Raw genomic sequence first — 13059 nt, forward strand, 5'->3', positions numbered from 1 at the left:
AAGGAATTGGCTAGTGTCATTGCTGAGCTGCTGGCACAACTGTCTGAGCACTCATGGTGCTCTGGACAGGTCCCTGAGGACTGGAAAAAGGCCAAAGTGGTACCCATTTTTAAGAAGGGGAGAAGGAATGAGCTAGGTAACTTTAGGCCAGTCAGTCTTACTGCTATCCCCAGGAAAATACTAGAAGAAAAAAAAAAAAAAAAATCAAAGAGTGCATTTGTGAAGGCCCAGCAGGGGAAACAATGCTGAAAGGAAACCAGTACAGGTTTGTCACAGGTAGATCCTGCCTGGCAAACCTTATAGCCTTTTATGAGCAGGTCACACACTACCCTGACACAGGAGCTGAGGCTGTCATCTACCTGCATTTTAGGAAGGCCTTTGACACAGTTTTGCATCCTATTCTCACGGGGAAGCTAAGGGGCTGTGGAGTGGACGCCTACACAGTCAGGTGAGTGGCTAACTGGCTTAGGGACTGCACCCAGAGAATGGTGGTAAATGGGTCATTCTTGGCCTGGAAGGAGGTGGACAGTGGGGTCCCGCAGGGTTCGGTCCTTGGACCGGTGTTATTTAATATCTCCATCAGTGATTTGGACAACGGTGTGGAAACCACCCTCTCTAAGTTCGCAGAAGATACCAAGTTATGGGGCAAAGTTAATATACCGGAGGGCAAGGAGCAGATACAGGCCGACCTGGACAGGTTAGATCAATGGATAGAATGAAATAGGATGCAATTCTACAAAGATGAATGCAAGGTACTCCACCTAGGGAGGAGAAATCCCCAGCACACCTACAGGTTGGGGGATGACCTCCTCAGCAGCTCAGAGGATGAGAGAGATCTTGGAGTCAGAGTTGATTCCAAGATGAACATGAGCCGGCAGTGTAATGAGGCCATCAACAAAGCCAATTGCACCTTGTCATGTATTAGCAGATGCATGACCAACAGATCGAGGAAGGTGATGCTCCCCCCCTATGCAGCGTTGGTCAGACCACAATTGGAGTACTGTGTCTCGTTTTGGGCGCCACACTTCAAGAGGGACACAGAATCGGGAGAGGGTTCAGAGAAGGGCCAGTCGCATGATTAATAACCTCTGTGACGGACCCTGCGAGGGGAGGCTGAGAGATCTGGATCTCTTCAGCCTTTACAAAAGACAGCTGAGGGGTGACCTTGTAGCTGCCTATATGTTTATCAGGGAGGACAGCAGGGAATTGGTGATGCGCTGTTTACCAGAGCGCCCCAGGGAGTAACTAGGCATAATGGGTACAAACTAATGGAGAGCAGATTTAAGTTAGACATTAGGAAGAAATTTTTTACAGTAAGGGTGGCCAGAGTCTGAAATGGGCTTCCAAGAGAGGTGGTACTATCACCTAACTGGGAGGTCTTCAAGAGGAGGCTTGACAATCACCTGGCTGGAGTCATCTGATCTCAGTCCTCTTTCCTGCCAGGGGCAGGGGGTCGGCCATGATGATCCATTGCCTCCCTTCCTACTCTATAATCTATGAACCTATGAAAAGCTCTTAGTAACTATTACATAGTCAAAGACAGCAAGAGCTAGGTGCTTAAAATTGACTTGGTATTTCATACATTTAAGGTGATAGCACATCCAATTCCTGTTACTTTCAAACTGTCCAATATGCTCCCAGTCTTTTCTAAAATTCTTCCCTGATAAACTGTGAAGTTAGATTGCATCAGCTATGAACCAAAAGACTATGGCACTATTATCTGCATAGACAAAATACTTAGCGGGGTGGGGGGTGGAGAGGCGGAGGGCTGTTCGTTATCTTCAGTGATGGGTATTTGGGGAGTCATCTTTTATCAGATTGTCTAAAGTAGATCAATCTCCACATTCTGATATATGACAAAAACACTGCCCAAGGGCCTTAAGACCAATTCCACTAGTTTCAAGGCAGTTATTGCTGTGTTCTTGGGAATTAGTGTTACAGCTATAATAAACATTAGTTTCTCAATTCAGAAATCAAATCAGATACTGCTTCTTGAAGTATTCCTTCAGTTCCTGTGATACATTTATTATTAATCATTAGACTTGCAAGAATGGAGTTCTTTAGTAGCAGTGTTTTATAATACTGCTACCTTATAGGCAAATTCTATATTGCCTTTGCAGAACCATACTTAACCAGGCCTTTATGCTGATTATTCCAGAGGAATAAAAAAGGTAAATCTTAAATCCAAATTCAGTTCCATATAAAAGAGAGTGATGTTCAGAACCAATAATTTACTGCTTTAAAATGGTTTTCAGACCCATGGCAATTAAGGTTCTTTATTCCAAGAATGGAACATCTGTTTTGACAAGATATTTAAAGCATTCTTATCATAGACCAACATAGAGTTTTTACTTGCTTTTTAAAAAATATGCATTTTTTCTTTACAAAACTTCATTGCGTTTAGTTAAAAACCAAGATTAAATTTACAAGTAGACTTTCAAGGAGAAATCTTCAATTATTCTCTACTGCCTTAGAGGACTCCAGCATTGCTCTGAAGGGAATATCTCCTTAAAGTGGTGGTGAATTCAGTCTGGTTGTTCACATTTAATTAAAAGATCACTACTAATATTGCAGTAGCACTCAGGGGACCACTGAGACTGCTAATATTCTAATCTTGCTGCGAAGAGTTTAGTCTACAAAGATAAAAAACAGGTAAGAGGAGGATGTAGCTTACATTTAAAAAAGTGGCCAGGATGACAAGTTCATGGCTTGGTAATTTCAGCTTCTTAAAACCCTTCAAAATCACGTTTAATCAATAGTTTAAGCCTCGCTTTTATTTTTGTGTGAGAAATAATCTCTATTTATGACAGTTGATGAACTTTCAGCTGTACCTCAGTGTTCACCATTAATATTCGTTCACACTTTATTTTTTTTTTTTTTGGATACTGAGACATTTGCTTTTACACCATAACATTAAATAGATAATTGCTTAAAGCATTTGCCTTTTAAATAGCTAATGTATGTGGAGTAAGTCCACACTAGAACATATTCTAGAACAGCTCTTTGCATCGCATCTATGTGAATGATATGTAATAATTACATGTCAGTTACTTTAATTTCATAGTAAGATCAACAGGAATAGTAAGTACAGGATAGAAGCTATATCATTGGTTGAGTGATAGTTTATTTTCACATTCAGACAGCTGTACAGCATTCTATAAATAGATGTGGTATTAGACTATTTACATCATTTCCCCACCCAATCCTAGTGCATTCCATTCAAAATGGTAAATACCCTGACTGAGCCATACAGGGTTATTTCTAAGTGCATTTACTCAGAATCCGACACCAAATCACACAGTACTCCAGTTTATGTTAGAGCACTCTGTCAAATATTTTACAGAACATTATTTTCTTTAGATCTTCTTTCCTCCCAGCATCTCGGGGACTTTTTTCAGTAGAGTCCAGTTCAGTTCATGAACAAAAGAAATCAGGGTTTAAACATTCATTCTCAGCCTAAAATTAAGTGGCAAGATGGATACTTTATAACTGAGGGAGTTTAATTACACATTAACACAGTATTAGCAAAATTCTCTGATATACTTGTACAGTTCGACAGAAGCGATAGCTAAAAATGAGATCTGGAACCAGCATAATCCTGTGGGCTTCCACACACTTTCTACAGAACCAAAGTGCACACAGTTTCCTATAAAAATACTCTGTATAGATTATCCCACAGTTGCATGGGTTTGCCACATGTTTCAGTTAACCAAATCATCTCCAAGTAGTTGGGGGTTTGTTTTTTTGTTTTTTGTTTTTTTTTTTTTTTACCTTTCCTTATTATCTACTCACTTATATTAACTGTTCTAGCTAACACTATATTTATGTATTAACTGCTCTGCTAAAATGGTAGCAGAGCTGCTCTAAAATTCCCCATGTCAGACACACACATACATTACAAACATACCAATTTTAAGAGGACTTCATAAAGCCTAGCTTCTCAAGTTTCCCCTGTGCAAAGCTTCTCTCACTCGTGAAGCAGTAATTCTATAAATTTACTATCCAATCAAAGCCCCATTCTCCAGTTGTAGGCTATGCAGAGGAGCTTAAGGTAGCTAGAATATTTCATCTCTACTGAAAGGACCATGTGGCAAGAACTCCACGCTGATGGGTAAAGTAAGAACACAGAAGAAAAATAATACAAAATATCACACTTAAACAACAAACAAATGATCCATGCAGGACCCAGCTGCTTCCATTGTGCATATTACTAAAGAATCTGAAAGCAGAGGCCTGCAGCTGTTAAGTGAGGAAATCTGTGACACTGGTACCACTGTAAAGAAAAACAACTGAACTCCAGATGCATCAGTCTTCTTGGAAACAGAGTCCCAAAAGAATGGCCAGAGCAAGTCACCCACAGTTATACTTGGATGCTGATACTCAGTACTGTCTGATAAACACAGCTTATGTAAAAAACTCCAATAGAATGAATTCAGCAGGAGAATGAACAGTAAAATTTTAGATATTTCTAAGAGGGAGGACTTGCAGGATCAAACATAAATAATCAAGTTCTCACAGGAGACAGTAATGTGAGCTCCAGTAACAGCAGTGGGAATACTAAATGCCAACATGCCAAAGGGCAAACATTTCCCAATATCATGATCAACTGGAAACTGGACGAGGTGGTTTGCTTTTGCTTTCTGCCTCTTTCCCACGAACTGCAGCCACGTAAGAGAAGAGACACAACACGGAGTAGCAGATCTCATGAGCCTAGAGAATGTTAGAAAAGGAGATAATGAGAGCCGTGACAGTTAAATATTTTTTAAAAATATAATGACTGATAGTTTGCACTATTTCTTTCCACAAAGTTCTACTCAGTGCACTTTGAAGCACGCTGGCAACAAAAACACGTGTGGGAGAAAGGATAATGGCAAATACTCCAAACAATCTCAAACTGAGGTGGAAAGAAAGAAGACAGGACTTAATACTAAATCTGAGGAAGAATTTTAGGGTCAGCACATTCAAAATCATACCACAAACAGAGAAAATTCATTCACAAAGACAGGATATTAGGACACAAAAGTGGCCAAGTGCTTCAAAGAAACATTCTGTAACACTAGATCTTGTTGTGCTGTACATCACTGCAGACACTCTTCTAGTAATGGAAGACAATGTTCAAAATGACTAATGCACCTCATTGTCCAATATTTTCAATACTGTACCTTGAATCAGTGACTGGTGCAAGTTCTTCTGTGCTCCAAGTGATGAAGAGTGTATGTCCACAGACAGTGTTAGTGCTTGTAGCTTTTAGACAGCTGGTGTAATTGTACATATTATTCCTCATAGAAAGTGACTAATTTTTAGAAAGCTTTACTAAACTGTGTCACCTGTCATATGGCAGAGAGCTCCACAGTGTGATTGTACATGGCATTAGAAGATATTTATAATGATTAGTTTGTTGTCATTTTAATTCAAGTAATATAATTAATTTTGCCATTCTACAAGGCAACATGATCTACTGAAGCCTGGGACTTGGGAGACCTGACTGTGTACCTAGCTTTGCCAATGGCCAACTGAGTGCCTTTAGCTGGTTATGCCACTTCTATGGGCCTCTGTCTTCTCTGTTTCTAAAATGCAGATCATGCCATGATCTTTGCAAAGCATTCTGAGTTCTCTACAAGTTTAAAATCACTGTATAAAAATAGGCATTACATAAGAAGGTACGTTTTACTGTTTTTGTATGATAGGACAAAACAAAATGGTGTACATAAACTATCACACATTTCCATTTACCCATCTATTTTTCCCTTCTGGGGGACAGAGGAGGGGGCGTTCGGGGGTTTTTTGTTCAGGGACATAGTTAAAATTCCTTGACTACAAGGACGTATTCTTAAGCCACTTACACTGATTCTAGGAATTTTATGTTTAATAAATTTCTAATATCCTTCTTCTATTTCTTGGGACAAAGTTATCTCCTAGTAGATATCTACTCATGTTTCATTAACAGACACACAGAACCACTCACAAAAATACAATATAGTTCAATAAGTGCCATGTTAACTGTCAGCCTGTGTTCAACAATTAAAACTATGAAAGCTACTAAATTGGAGAAGTTCAATAAGCCATCTCCCCTGTATTCTGTCTGATTTTGTGTATTGTGCTGCTTAACATGATAGCAGTAGGGGAGAAATCTTCATAAACTCAGCTGGTGATCAGTGTGGGCCTCGAAGTGATTCACCTTCCCGCTCTTCTGTGGATTAGGAATTTAGATCTCCAAGGTCATCAATTCAGCAATTTTCACCAGCACTTAGTAAATTTAAGTTCCCTGTTTCATTTTCACCTCTCTCTAAAATGGCTTCCTCTGTGCACTACCTCAGGAAGTCTCAGTTTTATGAACATGAGAGACATCAAGCTACAAATATCTCCCCTTTAAGAGTTAGCTCAAAGAGTAGCTTGCATTTCATGGCAGTTCTATTACATAACCCTGCAATCCCAGTTTCTATGCTCTGCACTCCAATTCAGCATGAACAATCCTTCACAGCACTTCTGTACAAAGGAAAACCATTCCACATAGCACTAAGCCAGAACACAAAAGCCGTGTCAGATAGCACAATGATTGGCAACAAAATGGAAATTGAATATACGTATCCTCTAAAAGAACTATAAGGCATGGCAGTTGACTCACCATTGGCGTCTTGTACTTGTGGCTCACCACTTCTTTAGTTTCAGGAACTAAAACCGGACGGGCAAGAGACAAAACAAAAAGTTCAAAAAACGAGAGGAAAAAAATGAAAGAAAGCACAATGTTCCCATAGGAAAGGGGAAGGGATGCACACAGACTGCAGCTGTAGAAACTGGGCACTCCACTACTCTTCACTTCCGGATCCTATTCTTCCTCTACATTGACAGTATGAGTGTTGCTTGAGGACACCAAGAAAGATACATTAAGTAACTCAAGATGACAAATACTTCTTTGACTCCTTGACTGGGAAAAGCATGGAAGGCATTTGGATGCTTCTCATAAGCTCAGTGGTTTTTCTGATGTTATTATGTAATTTCTGCTAGACCAAGTCTAAAGTAACATCTCCCTCACAAATCTTTTCTACCTTCTTAACTCCTCTCTAAATTACCCTCTACATGGTAATTCTTATACTAATTGTTTAAAAACTAGCCCCTCACAAGGGGTTCTGTGAAATCTACAAAGGAAAGAGAGATTTGATTATGGCAGGGTGGGCAATTATTTTGGCCAGAGGGCCCCTTACAGAGTTTTAGTGAGCTGTTGTGGGCTGGGTCAGCACCCTCTCCCCTACAACAGCTCACCAAGATTCCCTAAGTGGCCCCCACACACGTCCAGGCAGATGGGATGGGGCCATGCACAGGCAGGGAGCAGCATCTGAGAGCAGGGCAGATGGACAGGACTAAGATGGGGAATGTGGGGCTCCCTGCATGTTCCTGTAACAGGCGCTGCTTCTGAGGGCAGGGGCATGTGAAGAGCAGATGGTGGCTCTGCCCTAGGCTCCAGCCCTGCGCTGTCATTGCCCAGTGATCCCAGGATCTCCATAGAAACCAGCTGGGACCCACATGGGCAGGGCACACAGCTGGGCAGGGAGTGGCATCCAGGAGCAGGATGGGAAGGCAGGGCCAGAGATCACGATTATGGGGCAGTGACAGTGAAGGGCAGGGGCCCATGGCAGAGTTGTCATTCGCTCCCTGCACGCCCCTGCCCACAGAACTGGCATCTGTCACAGAGACATGCAGGGAGAGGATTGTGGCTGTGCTCTGGACCCCAGCCCCACACTGCCACCACCCTGTGATCCCAATCCCTGGCCTTGCCTACCCATCCTGCTCCTGGACACTGCTCCCTATCCCATCTGCCCAGCTGTGCATGCTGCCCAGAAGGGTCCCAGCTGCTCTCCATGGAGACCCTGCCTGCCTGCTCCATCCAATGCTCCCGACAGTGGGTGCAGGGTAGATGGGCCAGGGTGCGCATGCAGTGGGGCCACGTCCACCAGCAGAGCCTGGCAGTGGCAACAGGAAAGAACCGCCACCGCTGGGGCCGCAGGTCAGGTCTGGCCTTGGTTAGGTTTGGCCCACGGGCCGTATTTTGCCCACCCCTGGATTATGGTGAAAACTTTCTAGAGTGAAGACTCTCATCCAGGCCTGCTGCATTTTCAGCACTGCTCATAAAATCCATCTCCTTTTGTCTAACATCTATAATAAGGAGCTGACCTAACAACTTCATAAAAAAAAAAAATGAACAACTTGCTTGAACTGACAGACTCAAAAATATCAAGAAATAAGACTTCAGTTACAAATGGTTGTCAAAATAGAAGCCAAGCTTGATTTGACTTCTAAGGGTATTAAAGGAAACACCAGCTGCAATAGATGACACAGATACAGTCTTGTTTCCAGTAAAGTTTCACCTTGCTCTTGGTATCTCATCTCAAATAAAGAAGGAACATAGCACAACACAGTCAAGGAAGAATTTTCCCTTTGCTTTGATTATCCTGAAGTGCCTGAAAGCTGCATCCCTCCCTTGAATGTATGGTTCACCTACACTGTGCTTCTGTCCCTATCTGTAACTGTTGCTCTGCATGGAGCCCATGGGGCAGGAGTGCACAACACAAACTTCATGGAGAGCCACTTGCAAACTATACTTTCCAATGGAAGCCATCATGAGTGGGATCTGCTCAGCTTGGATGTACGCCCTCAGACCATTTGTAAGTGGGAAACTGGACCACACATGGAGGCACACGTACAGATTAATGAAGTGCTGCACAACAAGGAAACAAGGCGTACTATTTCGCTTTTTTCAAACCCTTTTTTAATAACATGGTTTAACAGAGACTTATGTTAGGCCAGTTGGATTGCCCCAGTGGGACCTAAGTAGACCATATATTGTGCACCCCTGCCATGGGGAGACAACACAGGGAACAAAGAAAGAAAGCACAAGGTATCTAACAGTCTAAGGGCAAACAAAGGCAAATTTAAGTTTTAAAAGCTAAAGGGACAACAAGACATGATTCTGGATCCTCTCCTTCCAAAGTGGTGGAAACATGCCTTGGAATTTCTGTGGCACAACAAATATTACAAGAAACATTATAGATTATTCAAAACCAGACCAAATTAGTTACCAGTTGATAGAGGAAAGTGGGAATGGGAAAGTGAATCTTTTATAAATTCATAGTACTATTGAGAGAAACAACAACAAAGGCAAAATAACCATGAACTCAGCATAAATAATTAGGAAAAAAATGGAGACCGAAACCTAGCCATGCACATGGCACCTGACAGACTATGACAGACACAACAAAAATTTTTATAGAGGAGAGGGGTTATACTTTAGGGGGTCAAAACCAGGCAGTGCAGACTGGGCTGGAGTGGAGGATGCTAATCCAAATTAACATCTATGTGCTAATCCAAATCAACAGTGCACCATAATAGCATCACCCTTGGAAAGACCCAGTGAAAAAGGCAGTCTTTATTTAAGAAAATGAAAAGATACAGAGTAACTTTGAATGTCTCCATTTCCTTGGCGGGCAGTTCAATCAAGGACTGAAAAAACAGGGTGAAGTGCATACCCAGGCTGCACTGCCCCAATCACACCACTGGCTAGAGCTGGCAAGAGAATGAGGTGCACATCCAAGCTCCCTTACCCGTTGGCACCAGACGTTCCAAATTAACTCCATGTCACCAGGGGATAAAGGTGGGAGTGAGGCTAGTGCACAGCTGAATGGGGTAGGATTACACAGCAGTACAAACCTCACTTCCCACTAGATAACATACAATTGTTCATACACTTCTCAAAAAGCAGGTCGAGAAAATTGGAAGGAGCTCGTGTCATGAAGGGAGGAGAGGAGGGAAGCTGTAAAGTCCCTAATCCCCCTTCCCTCCCCCCACAATAAGAGACAGCAGGGACAGGACCTAGGGTCTTTTGCATTCACTAAAGCTGCCCACTCCCTTAAATGAATGACTCTTCCATAGCCCTGCCAAATTTGGGGAAATACTCCTGAGAGGGTATGGTTAAGAAAGAGAGGAAACAAGAGGCTTTGGGTTTATACTCAAGAGATCAAACACTAGCATGGCAGAGTACAAAAGTCAAGCTAAAAAATAGCAGAAGTATTTTTCTTCTAGCAATAAAAGTGATTCCTGATGCTGTTAAACTAAGCTGATGAAGGGGATGAGTAACTGAGCACCATCCTGCAGCCTCTGGCCCTGTGAATGAGAACATATGGCACTAGCAAAGAACTAGTTCAGGGGACATCACTTTACCTGCTGGAGAATGAAGGTTTTCATAGCAGCGGTGGTGAAGGGGCCACGAGAAAGTAAAGCACAAATACACGGCAGTAACTCAAATTCCAGAGGTAAGAGCCTTACACTTCTTCACTTTCTTTAAATCTTTGCTCCCATATGGGGGCAATAACCCCTGGCTCATATTCGTGCCCTGTTCTAAAATCACCCCACCAACTTCCACTCTATCAACGTGACCTTCTGTCTTATGATACACAACTCTGTCCATTCCCACAACAAAGACCTTACTCGGAAAACACTTCTAAAACCTCAGAACAAAGTTAACTAAAATTTCCTGCCGATGAACAGAAACTCACCGAAACAGAATTCTCCCAGTCAGTCCTCATGCCTTCTGGTCAAGGCAAGAACAACTTTGGTATCTCTCCAGTCCTCATGGGTAGTAGCAGATTTTAACAGCTTTATGAGAAGCTCAGTTCATTTTAAATATGCACCCTAGGAGCATATTACCATTTTCTCCTGGTAATTTAACGGTGTAATTTATCTTTTGCACATAGCTGTCTGAGTTCTGCTTCACCTCTACTGATTTTAGAAGCATAGAACTGAGACATGCATTTTGCCAGTGTCCTCTGTACAAGAAAGCAATTTAGATTATCTGTAATGTCTATCTTCATTCCTTGTTCATTTTGGTAATCTGACAGACCTACCAGTTCTACTGCTTATTTCCTACTTCTGATATATTTAAATATGTTCTTGCTATTTGGCCAAAGAGCTTTTGGCTATTTAATCTCAAAATTACTTCTTAAATTTTCACCTTTCATTTTGCAGGCCAGATTATGCTCTTTTTTCACTTCTTGAGGCTTGCTATTTAACCATGATTTTTCTTGCTTTTCTCGGGGTTTTTTTTGTTTTTTGTTCCAGGGTATGAATGCCTTTTGGGACTCCTGGGGGGCAAAAATGCCTTTTGGGAATGTTAAAGCAGTTGCTGTGTTGATGAAAGAATTTAAAGTTCTTAATTTTTGTCTTCAGCTTCTAATTTACTTCCAAATTTTTTATTCCAAAATTGCCATTCTGGAAGTTTAGCATCACAGAACAAACTCTTGCTACAATCTTTCCTTATAGTAATTTGAAAGTGATTTGTGTTATGGTCACTGTTGTTTGATGGCTCAAGTTATTGTTTCTTCTTGACTCACTTCTTTATGTTGGATGCTCCAAAAATAACTTTTTGAAGTATCTGTTACTGATGTAAAATTATTTCTCAAAAAATGATCGAAAATAAGAGACTTTTGATCATTTAAATATTTAAGTAGTTAGTCATCCAGGGTAGTTTTAGAAGATATTTGGGCTTCTGATCTCAACTTCAACTTGGCATTCACTATCACTACTGTCTTGCAATCTTAAGTATTTTTTTTGTTTTTGTTTGGTTTGGTTTGGTTTGGTTTGGTTTGTTGGTCAATAATGCTATAATATACTTTTGGCCTATTTTGAAGAAATGTGATTCTACAGGAACGGACAACCATCCAACATGGAAATCTTCAGTTTTAGGGCAGCACTTACAAGTGTTTTAGGTATTTCAAACTTCTTCAGATTCTGCATCCATCTAGAGATCTGAGATTTATAGTATGTAGCAAAATATTTTTAAAGACAGTAAAGGGGAGACCTAAATTTCTTGTCAGTAGTTTATTTGCCTTCCAGGCCATTGTTCTCCGACTCATGTCAGTGGTGTCATTTGAACAATTTGGTGTCATAAGAGGAAGATGGAAGGACTGAGACATGGTACCTCCAGATGTTAGTATTAGTTTCTTTCTTAGAATTATTAATAAAGAGGAGCCATCAGTCAGTACTCTTAACCCAAGGCATTGATAAAGAACCAGAATATCTGAAAAAGGAACCCATTGATTAAAAAAAAAAGTTAAATGGTGGATGTAACAGAAGAACAAACACTGACCAAAGTCTGAAACTGTTTTGTTAAGATAAGCATTATTAAAGGAAAGTTTTTGCACCTTTGGTGAAGACCTATACAAGTGCAAAATTATAAACAGACAAATTAACAGCTCTATGTCTGGGATCCCTAAGAGGATATGTTAGAGGACATGAAAGGTTCAGATATTCTAGAAAGCTACAACATCTTAAATAACCCATTTGTCAGACTCGGGGCCAATTACCATATTTACTCGTATCTAAGACTGCCCTGAATTTAAAACAACCTCCAAAGAATTCGATTCTATATCTGGAAAATTCATAAATGTTATAATTTTTCAGGTATAGAATCTAATTATCAGAGGTTTGTCTTGAATTTGTCCCACTCCCAACACTGCAACATGGAAAATAGTGGGCGGGGTTCGCATGATCCCCTTGCCCTCTGCCCCAACTTTTCCCCTGCAGCCCCTTTCCCCATTTTACTGTCAGACTCTCCTTGGGCTCTGTTCCATCCTTTAGCACATGGAAGTTAGGAACAAATCTGAAATGCAAGGGACCAAAAAACACTAACTTTAAAATAAACATACCTGTAATATTTTGTATATAGGCAGATTACTATGGGTACTTATTAACTTGGTTCATCCAGAATGTTACCTTTTCTGCAAACTGTTGCAAGCTGATGCAAGTTTTAGCACAGGCACTCCATCAACACACTTTTAAGCAGCATTTTTGTACCTACTTACACACAGTATAAACTATTCATGCTATTTGTCCAAAGCTCAAAGGCTTACGATTTATCATAGTTCATTGGGCTTGGCCCCCATCAGAGTCAGCAGCATTTCAACAGAGGGTGACCCCAGAGCTCAGCACTGCTCAGTATGAGTGTACTCTAGATACCCGCCATAAAGGATCTATGTGCTAATAAGCCCCTCACTCACTACTGGAACTGGG

The 13059-nt window shown here is 41.1% G+C and overlaps 1 protein-coding gene across 22 annotated transcripts in view; it reads right to left on the reverse strand.

Moving 5' to 3' along the window:
- Positions 1-3106: 3106 nt before the first annotated feature.
- MADD (MAP kinase activating death domain) overlaps positions 3107-13059 on the reverse strand; it is a 160657-nt gene continuing 150704 nt past the window's right edge. For all 22 annotated transcript variants that reach the window (XM_019519243.1, XM_019519251.1, XM_019519247.1 and 19 more), the window contains 2 exons: positions 6626-6672; positions 3107-4710 (listed from right to left, as the gene is read on the reverse strand). In XM_019519243.1, coding sequence (XP_019374788.1) covers positions 4603-4710; positions 6626-6672 — 155 coding nt within the window. In that variant the 3' untranslated portion in view covers positions 3107-4602. The remainder of the gene's footprint in view (positions 4711-6625; positions 6673-13059) is intronic.

The sequence above is a fragment of the Gavialis gangeticus genome, unplaced genomic scaffold, assembly GCF_001723915.1.
Source record: "Gavialis gangeticus isolate Ggan-Ray unplaced genomic scaffold, GavGan_comp1, whole genome shotgun sequence".
NCBI classification, from domain to species: domain Eukaryota; kingdom Metazoa; phylum Chordata; order Crocodylia; family Gavialidae; genus Gavialis; species Gavialis gangeticus.